The 25,932-nt window shown below is 42.8% G+C and overlaps 1 protein-coding gene across 1 annotated transcript; it reads right to left on the bottom strand.

Moving 5' to 3' along the window:
* Positions 1–1,452: 1,452 nt before the first annotated feature.
* On the bottom strand, positions 1,453–22,750 carry mep1bb (meprin A subunit beta b). Its single transcript, XM_060920349.1, has 13 exons — positions 22,676–22,750; positions 18,724–18,784; positions 18,561–18,604; positions 18,072–18,150; positions 17,845–17,962; positions 12,783–12,961; positions 12,137–12,355; positions 8,681–8,833; positions 8,246–8,461; positions 7,673–8,143; positions 5,207–5,386; positions 1,806–1,938; positions 1,453–1,672 (listed from the first exon to the last, which is right to left on the bottom strand). Exons 1-13 carry the CDS (start codon positions 22,748–22,750, stop codon positions 1,453–1,455), a joined length of 2,148 nt encoding a protein of 715 aa, XP_060776332.1.
* Between the last annotated feature and the right edge of the window lie 3,182 nt (positions 22,751–25,932).

Genomic DNA, 25,932 nt, shown 5'->3' with positions numbered 1-25,932 from the left:
GGCTGGATTAACTATACGGGCCTGCGGCACAGTGCCCAGGGGCACTAACCACTCACAGCCAGTGGGGGCGCACCACATGACAGAAACTTTTTAAAAATATTTTTCGTGAACACTTAAACTGGTTATACACTTGACATTGTTAAATAGTCATATATAATTCATTATGAACACTAATTTCATAAGAACAACAACAATAATCATAATTCTGAGCAAGAGTGGCCTCTGTGACCATTAACCCCCCTTTCCTCAACCTGTCAGTTGAGCCAGTCCACCTACGGTGAAATGCATCAATTTTTTAAAAACCGCGGTAGAAATGAAAAATGGACAGACATCAATTGAGTGGTTGTGCGAAGAGAAAATTAAAAAGAGAGAGACTCCAGGCATGTAGCTGCAATTAAAAATGTTCCAGTGTTAGATCGTTTTTTTTTTTTTTTTATAAAAACATCGACAACTGCTGTCACTACCAGCGCTGAAGCCGAAGCTAGTGAAATCAGCGATGCTAGTGAGGGAGATGGCCCTGCTAGCACTAGCCGGGGAGATGCTACAACCACAGCCAGTGTTAAATGGAGGCACCACACATGCGCAGTTGCTCAGATTAGGTGTTCTCTTTCTTGTGGAGACACAGTAAAGGCCTCTGCATGCTCTTGCGACAAGGCTTTCGCAGATAGCTTTTCGCAGACAGTTGTAATTTATCGTTGAGCGGGGAGTAATAGGCGTGCACGATGTTATTCACCGCCACAACGCAAGGGGGCGCGAAATCGCTAGGAGTAGTTGGTGGGTGTGGTTAGTGGAGTGTTTATCCTCCGGTTACTTACAATGACTAGAACTGGAGTCGTATAGATGTCCGTACTTCCTCGATCAACCGCTCTTCGTGCTGCTCCATCTTCGCTCGTGTTTTTAAAAATGCCGGTCGTGAAAACAAACCAAACCGGGAAAGTAGGGAAGCGGAAGTGCGTGTACAGCGGATGTAGAGTGGACCAATCAGAGCCCTCTTGTCTGCGAGGCGTCTGCGAAGGTGGGGGGGCTACGCAGACGCCATCTGCGAGGACTGCGTTGTCAGCATAAATTGGCCTTTAGCCGAGGGGTCGGCGACGACGAGGATCCCCTTGAGGAAGATGGGAGCGAGTGAGACCCCGGGGAGGAGGATATGTTTGTGAGTGTGTGCGTGCAGGGTGGTGGTGGGGCACTTGAGGTATAGTGCCCAGGGGCACCGCATTGGCTTAATACGGCACTGATCATGTGTGTGAAGTGACCTGAAGTCGCATCCTGGTTGTTGTGGTTCTGAATGAATTATCGTAAGCATAAAGTTTTTCCTTGATCAATAGCCAAAACTTTCACATCACATCCAAGCTTCAGAAACAAATGAAAATATAGAAATGGTTGTATTTGGCTTGAAATGACATACATAAGTGTGTATTGCTACCATACGACTGCTAACAATTCTGGGTTCTGTTAATTCGCATAGACGTTTTTTGCGGTCATGCCGCCATTCGTGTTCTTCATTTTCTTCTTATACTTCTTCTTCAGACACACCACGCTCACTACCGTCACCATCACCATGATGAGAAAGACCACAACCGAGGACACGGCTGCCATCACTACGCTGTCCTCCTTCGAACTCTTAAACTGACACCTGTCCCCGTAGTACCACCAGTCGTCACCGACGGCACACCTACAGAGAGAAATGGAACACGGTTTTCCAGTGATTGATTAGTACTAAATATAACCAGATTCCTGAGAAGAATGGTAGTGTTGGAACAGTTTTAGGTGTTAACTTCGGAGACGCCCTCTGTGCTGATACGTACCTGCAGGCTGTTTTTACACCATTTTGCATCACACACACTCCATCGTTTTGACACGTTACCGAGGAACATTGCTCGGTAACGGTTGTAGTAGGGGTCGGAGGCAAGGGCTGAGAAGAGACCAAGTGTGATATATCTAAAGGACAAAAATGGGAAATGCGATTAAGAAATTATGCTGGCATCTACATTGGTAAGAACTGCGTAAAAGCCCCATGTGTGTGCGCTGTACGCTGGCACTTTCTTGTTTTAGCCAGCATTAACTTTTTCAGCAGTTTGTGCTACAGTAGCTCTTCTGTGGGATTGGACCAGCCTTTGTGCCCTGTGCGAATCAATGAGCCTTCGACACCCATGACCCTGTCACCAGTTCACCAGTTGTCCTTTAGATCCTTGGACCACTTTTGGTAGGTACTAATCACTGCATACCGGGAACACCCTACAAGATGTGCCATTTTGTTCGATGTTCAGACCCAGTCATCCAGCCATCACAGTTTGGCCCTTGTTAACGTCCTTACGCTTGCCCATTTTTCATGCTTCCAACACATCAACTTTGAATACTGTTCTCTTGCTGCCTAATAATATATCCCACCCCTTGTCAGGTGTCACTGTAATGAGATAATTCGTGATGTTTCACACTCTGGGTTTTCCAGAAATTGTCGAAACGGCGAGCCGGTTCAAAATTAAATTTTGATTAACATGCATATTATTTGTGGATGTGTCCATATAATATAAAGAACATTGCACAGTGGTGTGAAGATATGAAGTTTATCAAGTCAAGTTTATTTGTACAGCGCTCTTAACAATGAACATTGTCGCAAAGCAGCTTTACGGAATTTGAACGACTTAAAATATGAGCTGATTTTATGCCTAGTCTATCCCCAATGAGCAAGCCTGTGGCGACGGTGGCAAGGAAAAACTCCCTCAGACGACATGAGGAAGAAACCTCAAACCTCGAGAGGAACCAGACTCAAAAGGGAACCCACCCCCATCCGGGCAACAACAGACAACATGACTAACATTAACAGTCCTAACATAAAGTCAGCTTCGTTGATGCTATAAACCCCCCACCGATGGAAACCCGAGTGCAAAACTGTTCACGACAACCGCAGTCCCCAGCCACAAAAGCACCACTGCAAGAGTCCAGAGCGTCCTCCAGGAGCGACCCCTCGTTCACTTCACTCATGTTCAACATCCTCATATCTTCGTGCAACTGTGCAATATCATTTTATATACATACACACATACTCGGGGTTTTACAATAACCATCAGGCACTTGGGGGAATAATCATTGATCTGTCCTTTGGTCCAGTGCAATTTGAGGTAAGTAAGCTTGGTTCTATTTAGTATTAACTAATGATTTTCTCAGAAAACTAAACCATTAGTGAATCTTTACGTGACCTTTTGTTCTGTGCAAATTCTTAAGTTATTCCATGTAATATGGTACATGATTGACACAAAGTCCATCCCATCCCAGGGGTTCTTTCTTCCAGTCGTTGGGACCTTCTGCCATGCACAGTTTGAGGTATTCCCTTACTGATCAGCGAATTATTAAGCCATGAATTAGATGGGCCAGGTGTGTTGAAGGTAGGGAGACCTAAGCAGAGTTGTGCATCAAGACTTGGATCCCACAGGATCCAACAAAACTTGGTGTATGAGTGGGTGGTTTGTGCTTTCATATGTGACCAAGTACACTGTAAAAAAAGAATAGTTGAGAATACTTGAAATTTCAAGGCAACAGTCTGCATTAAGAATTTTATGTTTTGCCAATGATGTGCCCATGATAATCCAAACCATGATAAAACTGTTATCTTTATTAAGAATTCTTAATTAAGTCAATTTTCAATTCCTCATTCTGCCAACATATATTTCTCTTTTTGCTGAACAGTGGCATTCACAGTAGTACAAAAAGGCAATTGAGGTTATCAGACTTTTTTCACCTTTATTTGGATAGGACAGTGTAGAGACAGGAAATGAGCAGGAGAGAGGGACCAGGAAATGACCTCGGGTCGGAATCGAACCCGGGTCCCCGGATTTATGGTATGGCGCCTTATCCACCTGAGCCACACCCACGACGTGGGTTTTAAAAACTTTATTTCAATATTGAAGTTTTGTAATTGTGTAGAACAATGAAAAAAGGCATGTATAGTTTAATGATAAATTGTGATAACCTCGGGGGTGTTGTGGCTCAGGTGGATAAGGCGCCACACCATAAATCCGGGGACCCGGGTTTGGTTCCGACCCAAGGTCGTTTCCCGATCCCTCCCCGTCTCTCCCGCTCATTTCCTGTCTCTACGCTGCCCTATCCAAATAGAGGTGAAAAAAGCCCCAAAAAAATCTAAAAAAAAAAAATTGTGATAACCTCAATTGCCTTTTTGTACTACTGTGAATGCCACTGTTCAGCAAAAAGAGAAATCTATGTTGGCAGAATGAGGAATTGAAAATTGACTTAATTAAGAATTCTTAATAAAGATAACAGTGTTATCATAGTTTGGATTATCATGGGCACATCGTTGGCAAAACATAAAATTCTTAATGCAGACGGTTGCCTTGAAATTTCAAGTATTCTCAACTATTTTTTTTTTACAGTGTATAAGAAGTTTGCAGGACCATGTTCATGAAATAAAGGGTGTATATCGTGCTCACGCAGCGCTCTATGATGGATTTATATTTACTCGTTTGGCTGACTTGTATCGGAGGAGTTCAAGGTTAAGGATCTTGCTCAAGGACCCAACCATAGCAGCTTGGGCAGTGCTCCAGAACTTCTGATCTGGTGCTCATAGCCTTAACCACTGAGTCACCACTTTCCTAAAAGCATTTATTTCATTAATTTTACTCATTCATCATTTATTCTGGCCACTGTGGTTTAAATTACTATTTTCTGTATATATTTTATGACAAATGTAACCACGTTTGTCAGAAAGTATCACGTACAGGTACAGAACAATAACTGGGAGTGGGTGTGATTGGTCAAAATTTCTGCAAAAGCAGTCAGGAATGGGATTGAAACAACAGTCCTGCACACACTTCTACTCCTATGGACTGCAGTTTAGAACCCCTTGCTCTGTTCTGTCCCCATGATTTGGCCATCCTTTTGGTGGTATTCACTTCCAACTTTACATTACAGGGTCAGGGCGGCATGGTGGTGTAGTGGTTAGCACTGTTGCCTCACAGCAAGAAGGTTCGGGGTTCGAGCCCAGCACCTGACTGGGCCTTTCTGTGTAGAGTTTGCATGTTCTCCCTGTGTCTGCGTGGGTTTCCTCCGGGTGCTCTGGTCCAAAGACATGCAGGTTAGGCTAATTGGGGGCTCTAAATTGACCGTGAGTGTGAATGGTTGTTTGTCTATGGAGAGTGGGTTGATGCCTCTACATGTGGATACTTAACAGCTTAAAACACCCTGATTTTCTTACCTTCCATGCTGAGGAGGAAGATTGCATCTCCCCCCTTGATAAAGTCTCTGCTGAGTGCTCTGGCCTGAGTCAGATATACAGATGTTCCCTCTCCGGGTCCTCTAAAATATTTAGTCCCATCCAAATCTGTTTCTTCCTTTCCCACTTTTCGTGGGTTGTCCCAGAAAAACATCTGAGAATCTTAAAAAAACAAGAGAAGTTACAAAATTCTGAATGCAACTGTGGTCTTAAAGTGCATATCGCGGGTAAATTCAGGAGCAAGATCAATGTAATTCTCCTATTTTATATTAAACTTTGGTCAAATATCTGTCACATTTTGCGCAATTTTTATACCTTGCGCAATACCAGAAAAATTCAGTTGAAATCAAGCCATTTGAGGCGAATTGGTCCGCCTCTGAAAAAACTTGCCATTTGGATTTCCCGGCAAACATTGATTTTCGTGACGTCGCGTGCGGGACGCCTCCCTCTGAATCCTATGTCAGCGCTGGTTTGTTTATGAGAAAACGACCTGGTGGTTTTCTGCAAATTTCTTCAACGTTATCGCGTAATTATTAAAATGGTTAACAGATGTATCGTAGGAGGGTGTAGCAACACCAATCTTGATGGGATTAGTACTCATCGTTTCCCAAAAGACTGGACAATGAGAGAGAAATGGGAGCGCTTGGTCTACACAGGCTGTGCACTGAAACCGTGCAAAGCTCGCGCAGCCTGCTGGCGCTTCCGCAGGTAACGTCACGAATCTGGCTCCAGGCTCCCTTGGGATTTTTCCAGATGCGTTTTGTTATTTTATTTTTTTCTGCTGTAGACAGATGGCCTTGTGCAAAATTACCCTTACGGATGAGTGTGTAAAGGGACATACTAGTGCATCTCAAAAAATTTGAATATTGTGAAGAAGTTCAATATTTTCCATCAGTTATTTAAGAAAGTGAAAATGTTATATATTATAGACTCATTACACATAAACTAAAATGTTTCAAGCATTTTTCTATTTTAATTTTAATCAGTATGGCATACAGTACAAAAACATATAAAAAAAAAACCCATCTCAAAATATTAGAATATTTCATTTCGAGTTTGAGTAGAACAGTATGAACACAGTGTATCTCTTGGTCTAGTTCAGTACACACAACCACAATCATGGGGAAGACTGCTGACTTGACTGTTGTCCAGAAGATGATCACTGATGCCCTCTACAAGGAGGGTAAGCCACAAAAGGTCATTGCTGAAAAGGGTGGCTGGAAAAGGTGCACAAGTAACAGGGATGGCCGCAGTCTTGAGAGGATTGTCAAGAAAAGTTGATTCAAGAACTTGGGAGAGCTTCACAAGGAGTGGACTGAGGCTGGTGTCAGTGTATCAAGACCCATCACGAACAGACATCTTCAAGAAAGGGGATACAACTTTCGCATTCGTAATATCAAGCTACTCCTGAGCCAGAGACAATGTCAGAAGTGTCTTATCTGGGCTAAGGAGAGAAAGAAATGGACTGTTGCTCAGTGGTCCAAAGTCCTCTTTTCAGATGAAAGTACATTTTGCATTTAATTTGGAAATCACGGTTCTAGAGTCTGGAGGAAGAGTGGAGAGGCACAGAATCCAAGGTGTTTGAAGCCCAGTGTGACGTTTCCACAGTCTGTGATGATTTGGGGTGCCATGTCATCTGCTGGTGTTGGTCCACTGTATTTTATCAAGTCCAAAGTCAACACAGCCATCTACCAGGAGATTTTAGAGCACTTCATGCTTCCATCTGCTGACAAGCTTTTTGGAGATGCTGATTTCCTTTTCCAGCAGGACTTGGCACCTACCCCCAGTGCCAAAACTACTACCAAATGGTTTGCTGACCATGATATTACTGTATTTGATTGGCCAGCCAACTTGCCTGACCTGAACCCCATAGAGAATCTATGGGATATTGTCAAGAGGAAGATGAGAAACACCCGACCCAAAAATACAGATATGCTGAAGGCCACTATCAAAGCAACCTAGGCTTCAATAACACCTCAGCAGTGCCACAGACTGACCACCTCCATGCCACACCGCACTGATACAGTAATTCATGGTAAAGGAGCCCCAACCAAGTATTGAATGTATAAATGAATATACTTTTCAGAAGTTGGACATTTCTGTATTGTAAATCCTTTTTTTGATTGATCTTAGGGAATATTCTAATAATTTGAGATACTGGATTTCTGATTTTCATGAGTTATAAGCCATAATCATCAAAATTAAAACAAAAAAGGCTTTAAATATTTCACTTTACATGTAATGAATATAGAATATATGAAAGTTTACCTTTTTTGAATTAAATTATGAAAAAAAGGAACTTTTTCATGGTATTCTAATTTTTTGAGATGCACTAGTACTTTCATATTAAAAAAAAACCCCCGAAATTGGTCCCAGAATATGCACTTTAAGGTATGCAGACCTCATATTTAATGTTTAATTAATACAGCGATTTGCACAAAGAGTTACCTTCTGATTTCTTATTGGGGTCAGTTGTGACACTTCTCTGGTTGGACATGCGTTTGCGGATGTCTGCATTCTGATCCATTAGCGTCATAGTAATCTGCATCCATGGGCAGGGCCAAGAGAGATTACCATCTATCATGTCACTTCCAGATGTAAGATGAGCAAAGGCTCCTAACTCCCCTAAGGATGTATTTGTGCCATTGGGGTACAAGCCCATCTGGAATGTGTAGCCATACTTTGAATGGAAGCGTGGGCTGTATATGGCAGTGCCCATAGGTGTGGTTTCCATAACATTTTTGAAGTTCGTGATCCGCCACACATGTTCTGGGCAGGTGGTCTCAGAAAGATTGACATCGTCCAAAGAGAGCCCACCTGTGGAGGTTCCAGCACCCTTTGTGCCTTTAAATACCACACGGAACTTTGTGGAGACATTTAGGCTAACATGGTGTAACTGCCATAACTTCTCAGGCAGTCCTATAAAGAGCAACATGATTTACATATTAGCATGTTTTGATGTTGCAACATTGGTATGTGTACAAGCCAACTGTCATTCTTGACTTGCTTATCCTAACTCACCAGTTATTGTCTCGATCATGCGTAATGTTCCGCTAGGGTTGGCGTTATTGTATTCTCTCACCCAGATCTCCAACTTATCGTTGGGGTTTCCACTATGGTAGTAGAAGAACTGTAGACACTGGTAGTTGCGGTTAGGGTAGAGCAGCCTGCTTTCTAGCAGAGCACTGTTCCCTTCACTGCCACTGATGGTGCTGAAGTGCATGAAGTACCCTGTGCCTGTTGAACAGAAAATCATTCGAAGGTTCATTTAACAATAAACTGACAGGAAGTTAGAGCTACATTTCTATGCTCATACAGTATGCCCAATTATGGACATGCAATAACTTGAGCCCAGAGTCGTGTTCTAGACCATGGAGCTTTGAGCTGCCCACAGTGCCACCGTTCTACCCAATGTATACATTTGATGGTGAAACATCACTGAAAAGGTATCAGTACCAGTACAACGTCCCATGTTTGAATAGTCTGTGTCAGGTCCACCAATTGCCTTGGTGACACGTTCCCAATCTGCCTGGTCACCATGATCTTGGATCATCCCGCAAATATTCTCCAGCTCAAAGTCACAGGTGTCCAGGAAAGTTGTGGGTCTTGCTATAAAAAATAAAAAAAAAGATTACACAGATCATCAACCAACAGCAGTAAATGGGAGACTTTGCACAGTCATAAAATTTCCTAAGTTACCCACATAATAACACAAGGTAATGATGAAACAACAATTTAGTCTGGCTGAAGTGCTAAGTCCATGCCCTATCTGTTAAACTGGTAAGCAGTACACTCTTAGAAATGAAGTCACCAAATTACAGTGGTGCTTGAAAGTTTGTGAACCCTTTAGAATTTTCTATGTTTCTGCATAAATATGACCTAAACCATCATCAGATTTTCACACAAGTCCTAAAAGTAGATAAAGAGAACCCAGTTAAACAAATGAGACAAAAATATTATACCTGGTCATTTATTTATTGAGGAAAATGATCCAATATTACATATCTGTGAGGGGCAAAAGTATGTGAACCTTTGCTTTCAGTATCTGGTGTGACCCCCTTGTGCAGCAATAACTGCATCTAAACGTTTGCAGTAACTGTTGATCAGTCCTGCACACCGGCTTGGAGGAATTTTAGCCCATTCCTCCGTACAGAACAGCTTCAACTCTGGGATGTTGGTGGGTTTCCTCACATGAACTGCTTGCTTCAGGTCCTTCCACAACATTTCGATTGGATTAAGGTCAGGACTTTGACTTGGCCATTCCAAAACATTAACTTTATTCTTCTTTAACCATTCTTTGGTAGAACGACTTGTGTGCTTAGGGTCGTTGTCTTGCTGCATGACCCACCTTCTCTTGAAATTCAGTTCATGGACAAATGTCCTGACATTTTCCTTTAGAATTTGCTGGTATAATTCAGAATTCATTGTTCTATCAATGATGGCAAGCCGTCCTGGCCCAGATGCAGCAAAACAGGCCCAAACCATGATACTACCACCACCATGTTTCACAGATGGGATAAGGTTCTGATGCTGGAATGCAGTGTTTTCCTTTCTCCAAACATAACGCTTCTCATTTAAACCAAAAAGTTCTATTTTGGTCTCATCTGTCCACAAAACATTTTTCCAATAGCCTTCTGGCTTGTCCACGTGATCTTTAGCAAACTGCAGATGAGCAGCAATGTTCTTTTTGGAGAGCAGCGGCTTTCTCCTTGCAACCCTGCCATGCACACCATTGTTGTTCAGTGTTCTCCTGATGGTGGACTCATGAACATTAACATTAGCCAATGTGAGAGAGGCCTTCAGTTGCTTAGAAGTTACCCTGGGGTCCTTTGTGAACTCGCCAACTATTACACGCCTTGCTCTAGGAGTGATCTTTGTTGGTCGACCACTCCTGGGGAGGGTAACAATAGTCTTGAATTTCCTTCATTTGTACACAATCTGTCTGTCTGTGGATTGGTGGAGTCCAAACTCTTTAGAGATGGTTTTGTAACCTTTTCCAGCCTAATGAACATCAACAACGCTTTTTCTGAGGTCCTCAGAAATCTCCTTGATACACTTCCACAAACATGTGTTGTGAAGATCAGACTTTGATTGTCATCCCATTGATTGAAAACACCTGACTCTAATTTCACCTTCAAATTAACTGCTAATCCTAGAGGTTCACATACTTTTGCCACTCACAGAGATGTAATATTGGATCATTTTCCTCAATAAATAAATGTCCAAGTATAATATTTTTGTCTCATTTGTTTAACTGGGTTCTCTTTATCTACTTTTAGAACTTGCGTGAAAATCTGATGTTGTTTTAGGTCATATTTATGCAGAAATATAGAAAATTCTAAAGGGTTCACAAACTTTCAAGCACCACTGTATACTTTTTGTTCTCGCTAGGGTACAAGGGTACTATCGAGGGGCCAGTTTGATGTCAAGACTCCTGCCCCATCAATATTAGCAACCAGTAGTGTTGTAGTACTTGAGACCGGTCTTGGTTTCAAGACCACTTTTTGAAGGTCTTGGAATCGACCGTGTTTTTACTCGATCTTGTCTCAGTCTCAGACATCGAGACTCAGGATTTTATTTCAAGATTGGTTAAGACCACAACTGTGAGAAGATTTCACTAAATTGCATGTGCATTGTCTGAGTTATTTTTTCACATCATTACTATGATTGGATGTAAAACCCATCCATCCATCCATCCATCCATCCATCCATCCATTATCTGTAGCCGTTTATCCTCCTGCTTCAAATGCAACCAATAATGCGACTCATTGCGAATTCGAAATTTTTACTACTGTTCATGGGGGTCACCCCTCACTGTCCCCCTTCACACACAGTGGTCTGGTTCTGGTCTTGACTTGGTTTCGCCCTGCCTTGGTCTTGGTTTTGATCTCAACCCCTCAAAGTCTTGGTCTTGTCTATGTCTTGATACCCTCTGGTCTTGGTCATGACTTGGTCTCAGTTTGTGTGGTCTTGACAACACCACTAGCAAGTTAACAAGTGGATGAAGTCCCTTCCCCTTCTGCCAGAAATATGGTGGAGACCCATAAGTATATTCTTATTTGTGTGGTAATCGATGTCTCACATTCCTCAGATGTGCTATTGTAGTAACCTCTGCTTGTTTGTGATCTTTGTGATTGGCAAGTTTACTCAAGGTGCTGAAGTAGTGTAAACAAGATAAGCTCCTAACAACCACCATAAATGAGATATCTAATACATTTATGATTGATATTACAGATTAAACTTGTCAGGTCTTTCTGAGATATTCTGGATTTATTTAGTTGACGCAACAAGAGGCAGGCACTCAATAAAATTCCTTGCTTACAAAGGTTGTCCAGATGACTGCCAAAAATAGTTGCTTTTTAATGCTTATCCATTAACGATGAGTTCATGGCTACTAAATAGGACATCAGCTTGTTTTGCACTGGTACTTTGTTACCTCTTTGGACTGGCAGCGATTAAGTTGCTGGATTACAACCAGTTGTTATTTTTCATATGTTGATGACTTTCGGTACAGTATTTGTTTTGATTGCTTGGGTTTATCTGCTAAAGTGCTTTGCTGAGTGCACATCCAGACCATGAGCTAGCAGTTGCTGATTTCTGCAATGAGAGATTTAGAATATGTAGAATTTAAGGTTGCTAATTTGCAAATGTGGGTATTAATTTGCTACGATAAATGTGAAAACTTAGTCAACCCCCAACTCGTTATGCACGAGGGATCTATTCAACAAACCCCAGTGCAACCTTACTTTATTTTTTCCAATCGTGTCCCACGTCCTTGTTGTTTCCTAAAAATATTGCCTGATTTATCTAACTTTCACGATGACAAAGTTCACAGCCAGCATAAACTACCTTCTGCAAACTTTCACCAAGGATTTCCAAGAGTTACCATAACTACACCAAAGTCGTGCTTACTGCAATTGTAAAGCCTGTTCAGTTTGAGCAGGTCGCTGTCACTGAACTCCATGCGTTGGCCGATGACGTCGCTGAAGGCGGGAATCTTGGTGACGATGGTGGGTTCAGTGCCGTTGCGGAAGGCGTTCTTGCTGTAGTGCATCATGGAACCGTAGTCATAAGGTACGTTCAGGGAACTGGACGTGGTGTCGTCATATTTATTGAAATTGTGCTTCTTGCCTAAAGAACAAATATGATGAATGGAGAATTTACTAACATTACTCATCGTAGTCTCTTTCTGTAGTAACATTTTACACAAGAACTTGTATGATGGATGCTTCACATATAGCTTTCAAAGCCATGTTTTTGTTGTTGTATCACCTTCAAGACATAAAAATAGTTGTTGTTTGTAAATCAAGACACGTGTGGATGTGCTGTCAGAGGGAAAATAGCCAACTTCATGGTGTTAATACTGTCGTAACACCTCTGCACTTAATTACAGACTTTGTCACAATTATATAATGGTTTATCTAATCACTAATCTCAGGCTATACAAATGGCCACTGCAGTCTATTAATTTCACTAACAATAGCCAATCTGTGTGTTCGGTGGTAATTTACAGCCCACAATCAGTGGAACAAATTATCTTTTATCAGGAGTGTAGTACCTTCTTTGATGCGATCCCACATGATGTTGACGTAGTCGTCACGATCGGCGCGTGACTGCTCGTGCCAGAACCCTAGCGCATGGAGGAACTCGTGCTCGATGGTGGCGATTCGGTCACATCCTGCACCAATGGATAATCTCTGCTTTCCCACATGCCGGTTCCCCACAGAGGAGAAACACCTGGGCGCGGGAAAAGAGAGGGATTCCTTTACGGAATTTTTGCATAGATGACTATTTGTTAGTTTTATTACAGTTAATCGTTATTATTACCACAAACCAAACAAAATGGTACAGAACAGCAACTAAATAAGGAAAATAATGAACTGGTTTCCCGTCAGACTCTTTATTAAAGACTGTGCTCTGGCCACTGAACTGGACTTACTGTACTGAAGAACTGTGACTGATTTATGGAGTTAAATATATTTACTTTGACTTTTGGATCTAACGTTTTGTCGACACTTTTATTCATGAAGCGACTCCTGGTGTTAGGGGAGAGCGGGGTTTGGAGGATCCAACTCCTGCTCAGACGGAGTGATGAGAAGTTCAGGCTAAAGCACTTCTTGAAAAAAATGTTAAGGCATTGTTTTTCCTGATTTCTTTTCCATCCATCCATCCTTCCTTACTTCACTCCTTCAGTCACTCCTTGCTTCATTCCTTCTTTCACTCACACCTTATTTTATTCCTTCCTTCACTCACTCACTTTCCTTCATTCACTCTCACTCCCTCCTTCCTTGCTTGCTTCCCATCACTCACTCTCTTGCTCACTCCTTCTGTCCTTCACTCAGTCCTTCCTTCACTCACTCACTCCTTCCTTCCATCCTTCACTGACTCCTTCTGTCCTTCACTCACTCTTTCTGTCCTTCACACTCCTTCCTTCCCTTCCTCACTCCTTCCTTCCTTCCTTCCTTCCTTCCTTCCTTCCTTCTTTCACTTGCACCTTCTTTACTCACTCCTTCCTTCCTTCACTTGCTCACTCTCTGTCCACTCACTCACTCACGCCTTCCTTCCTTCACTCATTCCTTAAATCCTGTCCTTCACTCGCCTTCCTTCCTTCCCTCACTCACTCATGCCTTCCTTCCTTCACTCACTCACTCATGCCTTCCTTCCTTCACTCACTCACTCACGCCTTCCTTCCATCACTCACTCACTCATGCCTTCCTTCCTTCACTCACTCACTCATGCCTTCCTTCCTTCACTCACTCACTCACTCACGCCTTCCTTCCTTCACTCACTCACTCATGCCTTCCTTCCTTCACTCACTCACTCATGCCTTCCTTCCTTCACTCACTCACGCCTTCCTTCCTTCACTCACTCACTCATCCCTTCCTTCCTTCACTCACTCACGCCTTCCTTCCTTCACTCACTCACTCATCCCTTCCTTCCTTCACTCACTCACTCACGCCTTCCTTCCTTCACTCACTCACTCATCCCTTCCTTCCTTCACTCACTCACTCATCCCTTCCTTCCTTCACTCACTCACTCATCCCTTCCTTCCTTCACTCACTCACTCATCCCTTCCTTCCTTCACTCACTCAAACCTTCCTTCCTTCACTCACTCACTCACTCACTCACTCACTCACTCACGCCTTCCTTCACTCACTCATGCCTTCACTCACTCACTCACTCACTCACGCCTTCCTTCACTCACTCATGCCTTCCTTCACTCACTCACTCACTCATGCCTTCCTTCACTCACTCACTCACGCCTTCCTTCACTCACTCACGTCTTCCTTCCTTCACTCACTCACTCACTCACGCCTTCCTTCCTTCACTCACTCACTCATGCCTTCCTTCCTTCCTTCACTCACTCATGCCTTCCTTCCTTCCTTCCTTCACTCACTCACTCACGCCTTCCTTCCTTCATTCACTCACTCACTCACGCCTTCCTTCCTTCACTCACTCACTCACGCCTTCCTTCCTTCACTCACTCACTCATGCCTTCCTTCCTTCCTTCCTTCACTCACTCACTCACGCCTTCCTTCCTTCATTCACTCACTCACTCACGCCTTCCTTCCTTCACTCACTCACTCACGCCTTCCTTCCTTCACTCACTCATGCCTTCCTTCCTTCCTTCACTCACTCATGCCTTCCTTCCTTCCTTCCTTCACTCACTCATGCCTTCCTTCCTTCCTTCCTTCACTCACTCATGCCTTCCTTCCTTCACTCACTCATGCCTTCCTTCCTTCACTCACTCACTCACTCACGCCTTCCTTCACTCACTCACGTCTTCCTTCCTTCACTCACTCACTCACTCACTCACTCACTCACGCCTTCCTTCCTTCACTCACTCACGCCTTCCTTCACTCACTCACGCCTTCCTTCCTTCACTCCTTTCACTCACTCACTCGCTCCTTCCTTCATTCCTTCCTTCACTCACTCATGCCTTCCTTCCTTCCTTCCTTCACTCACTCACTTACGCCTTCCTTCCTTCCTTCCTTCACTCACTCACTCACTCACGCCTTCCTTCCTTCACTCACTCACGCCTTCCTTCCTTCACTCACTCACTCACGCCTTCCTTCCTTCACTCACTCACTCACGCCTTCCTTCCTTCACTCACTCACGCCTTCCTTCCTTCACTCACTCACTCACGCCTTCCTTCCTTCACTCCTTTCACTCACTCACTCGCTCCTTCCTTCATTCCTTCCTTCACTCACTCATGCCTTCCTTCCTTCCTTCACTCACTCACTTACGCCTTCCTTCCTTCCTTCACTCACTCACTCACGCCTTCCTTCCTTCACTCACTCACGCCTTCCTTCCTTCACTCACTCACTTACGCCTTCCTTCCTTCACTCACTCACTCACTTACGCCTTCCTTCCTTCACTCACTCACTTATGCCTTCCTTCCTTCACTCACTCACTTACGCCTTCCTTCCTTCACTCACTCACTCACGCCTTCCTTCCTTCACTCACTCACTCACGCCTTCCTTCCTTCACTCACTCACTCACGCCTTCCTTCACTCACTCATGCCTTCCTTCACTCACTCACTCACTCACTCACTCACTCACTCACGCCTTCCTTCACTCACTCACTCACTCACTCACTCACTCACTCACGTCTTCCTTCACTCACTCACTCACTCACTCACTCATGCCTTCCTTCACTCACTCACGCCTTCCTTCACTCACTCACTCACTCACTCACGCCTTCCTTCACTCACTCACTCATGTCTTCCTTCACTCACTCACTCATGCCTTCCTTCACTCACTCACTCACTCACTCACGCCTTCCTTCACTCACTTACTCACTCACTCACTCACTCACTCACTCACTCACTCACGCCTTCCTTCACTCACTCACTCACTCATGCCTTCCTTCCTTCACTCACTCACTCATGCCTTCCTTCCTTCACTCACTCACTCATGCCTTCCTTCACTCACTCACTCACTCACGCCTTCCTTCACTCACTCACTCACTCACTCACTCACTCACTCACTCACGCCTTCCTTCACTCACTCATGCCTTCCTTCACTCACTCATGCCTTCCTTCCTTCACTCACTCACGCCTTCCTTCACTCACTCACGTCTTCTTTCCTTCACTCACTCACTCACGCCTTCCTTCCTTCACTCACTCATGCCTTCCTTCCTTCACTCACTCACTCATGCCTTCCTTCCTTCCTTCACTCACTCATGCCTTCCTTCCTTCACTCACTCATGCCTTCCTTCCTTCACTCACTCACTCACGCCTTCCTTCACTCACTCACGTCTTCCTTCCTTCACTCACTCACTCATGCCTTCCTTCCTTCACTCACTCATGCCTTCCTTCCTTCACTCACTCACTCACTCACTCACGCCTTCCTTCCTTCACTCACTCATGCCTTCCTTCCTTCACTCACTCACGCCTTCCTTCCTTCACTCACTCATGCCTTCCTTCCTTCACTCACTCACTCACTCATGCCTTCCTTCCTTCCTTCACTCACTCATGCCTTCCTTCCTTCACTCACTCACGCCTTCCTTCCTTCACTCACTCACGCCTTCCTTCCTTCACTCACTCACTCACTCACGCCTTCCTTCCTTCACTCCTTTCACTCACTCACTCGCTCCTTCCTTCATTCCTTCCTTCACTCACTCATGCCTTCCTTCCTTCCTTCCTTCACTCACTCACTTACGCCTTCCTTCCTTCCTTCCTTCACTCACTCACTTACACCTTCCTTCCTTCACTCACTCACTCACTTACGCCTTCCTTCCTTCACTCACTCACTTACGCCTTCCTTCCTTCACTCACTCACTCACTCACACCTTCCTTCCTTCACTCCTTCTTTCACTCACTCCTTCCTTCCTTCCCTCCCTCCCTCCCTCCCTCACTCACACACTCACTCACTCACTCACTCCTTCCTTCCTTCCTTCCTTCCTTCCTTCCTTCCTTCCTTCCTTCCTTCCTTCCTTCCTTCCTTCACTCACTGACTCCTTCCTTCATGCCTTCCTTCACTCATGCCTTCCTTCCTTCCTTCCTTCCTTCCTTCCTTCCTTCCTTCCTTCCTTCCTTCCTTCCTTCCTCACGCCTTCCTTCACTCACTCCTTCCTTCCTTCATTCAGGAACAAACAAAGAGATGGAGCATATCCCTCTCTACACTACTGTGAGGTTGATTGTGGAGAACTGATACTGAAATCGGAGGACAAACATCTCACTGAATACTCTAAGACTTTCATGAATATTTGAAAATTCTAAACAAGCTGCTTCCTGTTCTCACTTGTTCTAGCACCTATAAACACAGTGGCTGACAGACAGACAGACAGCAGCTTGTCACCAGGAAACCTCAAAGTCTAAACTCCCGCGTCCTGAGAATGTCAGAGAGCTGATAGTTACAGAGCGCTGACACTTCCATAAAGGCTACATCAGCATCTCCTTCCAGAAACCTTCACTGTATCTACAGTTCCACATTCGTCTTTGTTTTTCATCCAGTTCTCTTTTAGATGATATGGAGCGTCCTTGGGCGTGAGCTGTTACTATAGAAACGATACCGTATCGGAGTGAGTGCGTTAATATAAACCTGTGAGCTGCACTTCAGTCAGAGCTGCTGCTCGAGAAAATAGTGGTGTAGAAAAGTGCAGTATCTCTGCTCACCCGTTGCCTTTAAACACAGAGATGTAGTTCTTTTCTCCACTCCAGGGCTTGTAGTCAATGCAGGTCTTCAGGCGATACTGTTCAAACGCCTTCATGATGACTCCTTTGGCATTAATATCTGAAACACACACAACGGTGCTGGATAATACCTTCTTCAACAAACATCATCTTTTCAGTGTCAATTAGACAGAAAAGTCCACGATCTCTACACCACTGATGCGACTTACCCAAATCATCCTCCAAATAGTACGGCACAGTGGTGGGCCACAAGTACTCATCCCCAATTATCGAGTTCCTCCCTTCTTTCTAACATTCACAAACAAAAACCATGTTGAATACAGTGTATTACCATCATGAAGATTATTTTCCAATGCCAGCACACCCTAAAGGCTTAATTTGCTCTTATAACACAGCTATACAGATCCCTGTGACGAGCGGTTCCTGTAGAAACGCTAGCGCACTCATATAAACCTGTGATTTGCAGTCACACTACTGTCACAGCTGCTGTTATAGAAAATAAATCAACACCTTCTGACCAATCAGAATCCAGAATTCAACAGTGATGTGATGTTAGCGTTATTAAACCAACTAAAACGTCAAACTTCGAGGTTCGTGGTCTTGTCATAGACAGAATTAGATACGTTTACGCATGAGATTTACACGATGGATCTTTGCGGATACGTAAGATCGAGGTGTGATGTGAAGTTGGCGCTCACCTCATCATATACGATATCTCCCTCGAAGAGATCGAGACCAGCCGCTGCAAACGTACAGTGATTAATGATAAAACACACCCGGTATAAAGTACAATCTCATATGGTGTGACTTTTTATAAATATTATATGAGGATTTTATTTCTTGAAAAAAATTCAGTCTTACCTTCATTGACCTCAAAGAGATCCTCTAGTCCACCATCTACATCAAACTCTGTCAAAGACGATCAGAGATACACAGCTTGGACTTCTTTGGATAATTTCTACATTTCTAATTTCTGAATCTGGCGAAGTTTATTTCTGATATCGAGAAAACTGTCTCGGTTATATACAAATATGTATTTGGAATAAAAAAATTGGCCGTACCTGTGACTTTGTCTATTGGCTAAGTGAGAGAAAAACATGACTTAGTCTCCAAATTCAATCAGACATACTGTAATAATAATAGACATTTAAGATACAAATACAGACAAAAATTACATAATGTGATAAAGCAAAACTTCAGATACAGATTAAACCTTGAATATGTACAGTTTGATGTACTACAATATAAATAAATAGAAAATGTACAACTCCAATTCCAAAAAAGTAAAACGTAAATAAAAACAGAATGCAATAATTAAAAAAAAAATCAAATCCAAAATGAATGTATTATTTACGAAAACAATAAAGTTGATCAGTTTGAACATTAAGTATCTTGTCTTTCTATTATATTCAGCCTGTTCTGTATGACCCACCACGTCTACTTAGATTAAAAGGTGCAGACTGTTTGTTGGTACCTCATCTAGTGAAGGCTACATCAGGGGGCGGAGCCTTTTCTTACAAAGCCCCACAGTTATGGAACAGCCTTCCAAGTAGTGTTCGGGAATCAGACACAGTCTCAGCGTTTAAGTCTCGGCTGAAAACATACAGTGGGGCAAAAAAGTATTTAGTCAGTCACGAATTGTGCAAGTTCTCCCACTTAAAAAGATGAGAGAGGCCTGTAATTTTCATCATAGGTATACCTCACCTATGAGAGACAAAATGAGAAAAAAAATTCAGAAAATCACATTGTCTGTCTGATTTTTAAAGAATTTATTTGCAAATTATGGTGGAAAATAAGTATTTGGTCAATAACAAAAGTTCATCTCAATACTTTGTTATATACCCTTTGTTGGCAATGACAGAGGTCAAACGTTTTCTGTAAGTCTTCACAAGGTTTTCACACACTGTTGCTGGTATTTTGGCCCATTCCTCCATGCAGATCTCCTCTAGAGCAGTGATGTTTTGGGGCTGTCGCTGGGCAACATGGACTTTCAACTCCCTCCAAAGATTTTCTATGGGGTTGAGATCTGGAGACTGGCTAGGCCACTCCAGGACCTTGAAATGCTTCTTACGAAGCCACTCCTTCGTTGCCCAGGCGGTGTGTTTGGGATCATTGTCATGCTGAAAGACCCAGCCACATTTCATCTTCAATGCCTTTGCTGATGGAAGGAGGTTTTCACTCAAAATCTCATGATACATGGCCCCATTCATTCTTTCCTTTACACGGATCAGTCGTCCTGGTCCCTTTGCAGAAAAACAGCCCCAAAGCATGATGTTTCCACCCCCATGCTTCACAGTAGGTATGGTGTTCTTTGGATGCAACTCAGCATTCTTTCTCCTCCAAACACGACAAGTTGAGTTTTTACCAAAAAGTTCTATTTTGGTTTCATCTGACCATATGACATTCTCCCAATCCTCTTCTGGATCATCCAAATGCTCTCTAGCAAACTTCAGACGGGCCTGGACATGTACTGGCTTAAGCAGGGGGACACGTCTGGCACTGCAGGATTTGAGTCCCTGGCGGCGTAGTGTGTTACTGACCTAGCCTTTGTTACTTTGGTCCCAGCTCTCTGCAGGTCATTCACTAGGTCCCCCCATGTGGTTCTGGGATTTTTGCTCACCGTTCTTGTGATCATTTTGACCCCACGGGGTGAGATCTTGCGTGGAGCCCTAGATCGAGGGAGATTATCAGTGGTCTTGTATGTCTTCCATTTTCTAATAATTGCTCCCACAGTTGATTTCTTCACACCAAGCTGCTTACCTATTGCAGATTCAGTCTTCCCAGCCTGGTGCAGGTCTACAGTTTTGTTTCTGGTGTCCTTTGACAGCTCTTTGGTCTTGGCCATGGTGGAGTTTGGAGTGTGACTGTTTGAGGTTGTGGACAGGTGTCTTTTATACTGATAACGAGTTCAAACAGGTGCCATTAATACAGGTAACGAGTGGAGGACAGAGGAGCCTCTTAAAGAAGTTGTTACAGGTCTGTGAGAGCCAGAAATCTTGCTTGTTTGTAGGTGACCAAATACTTATTTTACCGAGGAATTTACCAATTAATTCATTAAAAATCCTACAATGTGATTTCCTGGATTCTTTCCCCCCATTCTGTCTCTCATAGTTGAAGTGTACCTATGATGAAAATTACAGGCCTCTCTCATCTTTTTAAGTGGGAGAACTTGCACAATTGGTGGCTGACTAAATACTTTTTTGCCCCACTGTATCTGTTTAGTCAAGCCTTTTGTTAATGAGGTAAAGGAGGAGATCTGGAGGATCCTCAGACATAGATTGCTTTGGTAAACTGGGATGTATGGATGCTGTCAGTCCCCACTCGCTTGCTCACTCGAGTTTGTTGATGGTGTAGTGGCTGCTGCTTTATGTCCCAGGGCTCCCTCATGCCTGTGTTACCTTCTGGCTCTCCTCTTTTAGTTTTGCCATCATAGTTTTGCCGGATTCCCTGCTTGCGCTCAGCGCAAAATGTGTACTGTTCCTACTTCTTCAGGTGACATTGGGCATACCTAACAACCTGTGTTTTCTCCCCCCAATCTGTCCCTCTGAGTTACATGTCAATCCTGAGGTCGAGATCCTGACCTCTTCTGCTCCTCGGACCTGCCTGATCCATCCTGATGCCTTATGTCTGGCTGGAGTCTCATCGCATTGCTCCTGTGGAGGGCGGCCCCATATCATATGGACAGTTGAAAGTCGCACTTGGAAGATGCTCTGGACTCTTACAGTAATGCTTTTATGGCTGAGGACTACAGTTGACTTGCTAACTTTTTAGGACTGCAGTCGGTTGTCATGACTGCAGTTTTGCACTCAGTCCAAAGACATGCAGGTTAGGTTAACTGGTGACTCTAAATTGACCGTAGGTGTGAATGTGAGTGTGAATGGTTGTCTGTGTCTATGTGTCAGCCCTGTGATGACCTGGCGACTTGTCCAGGGTGTACCCCGCCTTTCGCCCATAGTCAGCTGGGATAGGCTCCAGCTTGCCTGCGACCTTGTAGGACAGGATAAGTGGCTACAGATAATGGCTGGATGGATGGATTGTTCTTATTTACAGTTTACACAGCCTCACAACTTTTTTGGAATCGGGGTTGTAAAAACAAACAAATGGAAAAATAAATGGTCTATTTACTTTAATAAAATAAGACACCTGAATAATATCTCGCTTTATACAAACCTAAATAAATTATGTAAGACACCTGAATTTATAATTAACAATTAATTATTCACCGAAGGCGAATATTATTCACAGATATTCATGGAATCTGAGGCAGATAATTGTTTTAGTATAAATACACGTGATTGATTAAAAAAAATCATATTAAGAAAATTATTTCAAACTTTAAAAGAAGCATGCACAGACTTGTCACTTGTCTACACCGAGTCATATAAAATACTGTTTTGAAATGGATATAATAAACCCCAATCCCACCTTACCTTTGATTAGTTTTAGACCAAACTTCGTAGCATCTTTAGTGCTTTTAGGAACAGAATTTTCTATAAGCATTCGTAATTCTTCCTCACTTACGGCGACAAAGCAATTGGCCGGCGTTTTGCCAAGTTGCTTGAGGTGATTTATTGAGAAATAGTCCGAATTTCACGACCAATCAGCGCATGCAATTTTCTCTAATCGCTTGCGTATTTATACTAAATAAACCTATAAGCCTATAGAATAGAATGATGCCTTTAATTTCATCAGAACTGTTATCTCAGAGCAGACTATTTAAACAGTTAACAGCGCTGATGTTATTAATGTGACGGAGTCAGATCAGATTTAAAAAAAAAAAATCGCTGTGTATATTTTGTGAGCTGAAACCTACCAGAGCCCTGACCTCCCAGCTCAGGAGAGTTATAATAAAAATCAGAGATGTCCACGGGGCGACTGAGTGGTCCATGCTGAAGGTGCGGTGAGGAGCTAAGACTCGGGATGAACACTAACAGTGTAACACTATATAAAGGTAGATGATGATGTAAAATGATGAGCTCTTTATTACAGGTGGAGTGATATGGAGTGGGCGTGTGAGCAGATTAGTGAGCAACGCACCTGCGAACAGCTGACGGAACAGTTTGTGCTCTCCATAAAACAGATATGCTGCAATATAATGAAGATTACAAAGAGATAGGTGCTCATAATGACGTGCCATTATTACATAACAATATACAAATACAACATGTTTGTGTCCAGCTTTATGGAAAAATCATACGAATTTGACACCAGTCATCAAATGATTTGCGTGTAGAATGTACACGTGGTTATATGAACATCAGGCCTTACAACGTGACCATCTAGTGTTTTCTCACTTAGTTTGACTCCTACATGAAGTTCCTTGACGTTCCTTCTGATGATTTCTTGACCCTCCTCCCCAAAATCATGCAAGGACATGAACGATGATTGGTAGGGGTCAAATTTGTAGTGTTGCCACTCTTCTGACCAAGAAATGGCAAGATTTCATGGCACTATGATCGTCTAATCTGATATGTCCATCATAAAAGTTAAAAAATATCGTGGAGTCTGATCCCAGCATTAGTTTAAATGGTCTGTGCATGTTTTAATAATTTGTTTTGTGCATTAAGTTGTAACTTTAAAAAAAAACAACTTTATTTCTGGACTGGAAGAAGAATTTGTCATTTGGTTATCATTCAGTCATCGGTCACTTGAATAGGAACTTGTTGTTGATTCTAAGATTCCTGTTCTTGGCTGCAGGACTGGAACCCAATGTGTCCTCCTGTTTTCTGTCGCATGCTGAGATGCTTTTCTGCTCACCACGGTTGTAAAGAGTGATTATATGAGTTACTATATCCTTCCTGGCAGCTCGACCCAATCTGGCCATTTTCTTATCAACAAAGTGCTTGCTTCCACCCACAGAACTGTCTCTCACTCACTCAATGTTTTTTTGTTTTTCGCACCATTCTGTGTAAACCACAGGCGATTGCTCTAAGACGAGGGAGGCTCAGCCTCCTCTAAAAATGATGAACATCATGTAGGATGAATTGCGCTAGGCTTATGTTATAGCCGACCTTATAACATTGCTATTTCAGATCCAGAATCATAGAAATATGTGCTCAACCCAACTACAGTGCGAAATCATTCCGTTATAACTTTCCCCAGTTCGCCTAATGTGTGCGTGAGTTTTTCCCCCTCGTGACAGCGCGATGCAGCCCAGCCTCAGTGGACTTCAATGGCATTTGGGAGCTATGCGCATTTCAATCTCAAAATGCAAGACGGTTATTGGACAAATACTGCGAAAATGCCCGCCCACCGGACTCCCAGCCTCACAGTGGGAGGGACATGGCAGTTTCCGCGAGGAGACTGGTGATTGGTGAAAGCGGCCGGATATTTTCTTTGATTGACAGCTCGTTTCAAATATAGACAGGCAGCGGTGAATTTCAGTTCAGTCGCATGCGGATTTGCAAGTGCTGTGGTGTATTGTAAGAGATCAGCTTACATTTCGATTTCATTCATTACATACGGTTTCTACCAGCTTTTTTAGTTTGTATATATTTTCATTGTAAATAAAGTGTAAATATAGTGTTGTCAAGTTTGCTATCTTAGTTCCAGAAATTTCGTTTATTTGAGTGACTGAACTTGAACTTGAGGGGGCTAGTCAGCTAGCAAGAAAGCTGCGCACGGATGCCAAGCATTGCTGATTTAATTTTGGCGAAGCCATTTGCCAGTCTTCCTTTCGAGGAAAAAATTAAAATTAAAGAGCAGGGTAGACCAACGCCTCAAATTGACTTGGTGAAAAAGGTAGGGAATAATACTCGTTCCTTTCAGCTCTCCTGGTATGAGAAAGTGAATTGGCTAACAGCAAGTGACCCACATCAACAACAGTAAATAGGCTACTTTAGTAATATGTCATGGATGGACCAAAAATATAGAATCTATTTAAAATGTTTATGCTGAGTATATTATATTGGAATATATATTTTTCTGGATATGAATTAAACACAGCTACAATTTGGAAAACATTTTTAAACAAAAACACAGCCGAGAACATTTCACACTACAGACCTGGATTAAAAGTGAAGGGTTATCAAAATTGTCAATAAAACATTTCTCAGTCAAAATAAGTAAAATATAGGGAAAGTGTCATTGAATGAAATGTGTGGCACCCAGCTCTATGTTTGGCTCCCCAAGGTCAGTGCTTGTGCCTATTCCAGAACACTCTGCTGTTACTGCTGAGGTTCCTGACAAAGAGCTGCTTTCAATAATGATCAATTTTTAAACATGCCACAATTTTAAAATATAAAATGTTAAAATATACCCCCCCAAACCCCACCATCATGTATATTGGACAGTAGGCTAATGGGCCAAAATAACCTGCTATTTCACAGTTTGTGACCCTGCCAACAATCAGCCAGATCAGAGGCAAGAGTATGGGCAAAATTTATGTTTTTTTTCTTTTTTCTTTTAAAATCTGGAAATATCGTAACCGACCAGCCTCCCCTGTTTGAAAGACTACCAGCTGCCACTGGTGTAAACTCTCGAGACATGTGTGTGAAAACCCCAGGAGATCAGCAGTTTCTGAAAGTCACACTTTGAGATCACAGTTTTTCCCATTCTGATGTTTGAAGTGAACATTAACTGAAGCTCTTGATTTGAATCTGCATGATTTGATGCATTATGCTGCTGTCAAGGGATTGGCTGATTTAGATAACTGCATAAAACAGCAGGTGTCTGGGTGTACCTAATAAATAAATAAATAAATAAATCTGTATTTGGATTAATGTTGTTGAATATATCCACTTTAAATTGACACACGTTGTTATTTGACTTACTTACAAATAGGAACCAAAAAAACCCCCACAACTGATAGGGAAAATGGATTTGGACACTCTATGTAAAGGTTACATAAAAATAAATCAAGACACAGATGCTTCTCAGGCAAATTACACCGTGTGCTAGTATACAAGATGTCGTTGGTTGGGATGATTTCAAACAATCAAGGTCAAGGAGCGTCCAAACATTCTTGCAGACAAAATTATTAACTAACACTCAAGTGGAAAAAGCGACTGACTTTATACATCCCTGTCCGTCCAACTGGTTTGATAATATGCAAGTAAAAATCTCATGAAG

This window comes from Neoarius graeffei, chromosome 1 (genome assembly GCF_027579695.1).
Source record: "Neoarius graeffei isolate fNeoGra1 chromosome 1, fNeoGra1.pri, whole genome shotgun sequence".
NCBI lineage: Eukaryota > Metazoa > Chordata > Actinopteri > Siluriformes > Ariidae > Neoarius > Neoarius graeffei.
Note: the sequence above shows the minus strand (reverse complement) of the source record. Positions and strands in the feature narration are given on the sequence as shown.

Excerpts from the sequence above, each read along its gene's own strand:
- mep1bb (XM_060920349.1), bottom strand. The coding sequence starts at position 22,750 with ATGGACCACTCAGTCGCCCCGTGGACATCTCTGATTTTTATTATAACT. Across the intron at positions 18,785-22,675 it reads GCTGGGAGGTCAGGGCTCTG|TCGTCTTTGACAGAGTTTGA; the intron begins GTAGGTTTCAGC and ends GTGTATCTCTGA. Across the intron at positions 1,939-5,206 it reads CTTCCTCCTCAGCATGGAAG|ATATATCACACTTGGTCTCT; the intron begins GTAAGAAAATCA and ends TTTGTCCTTTAG.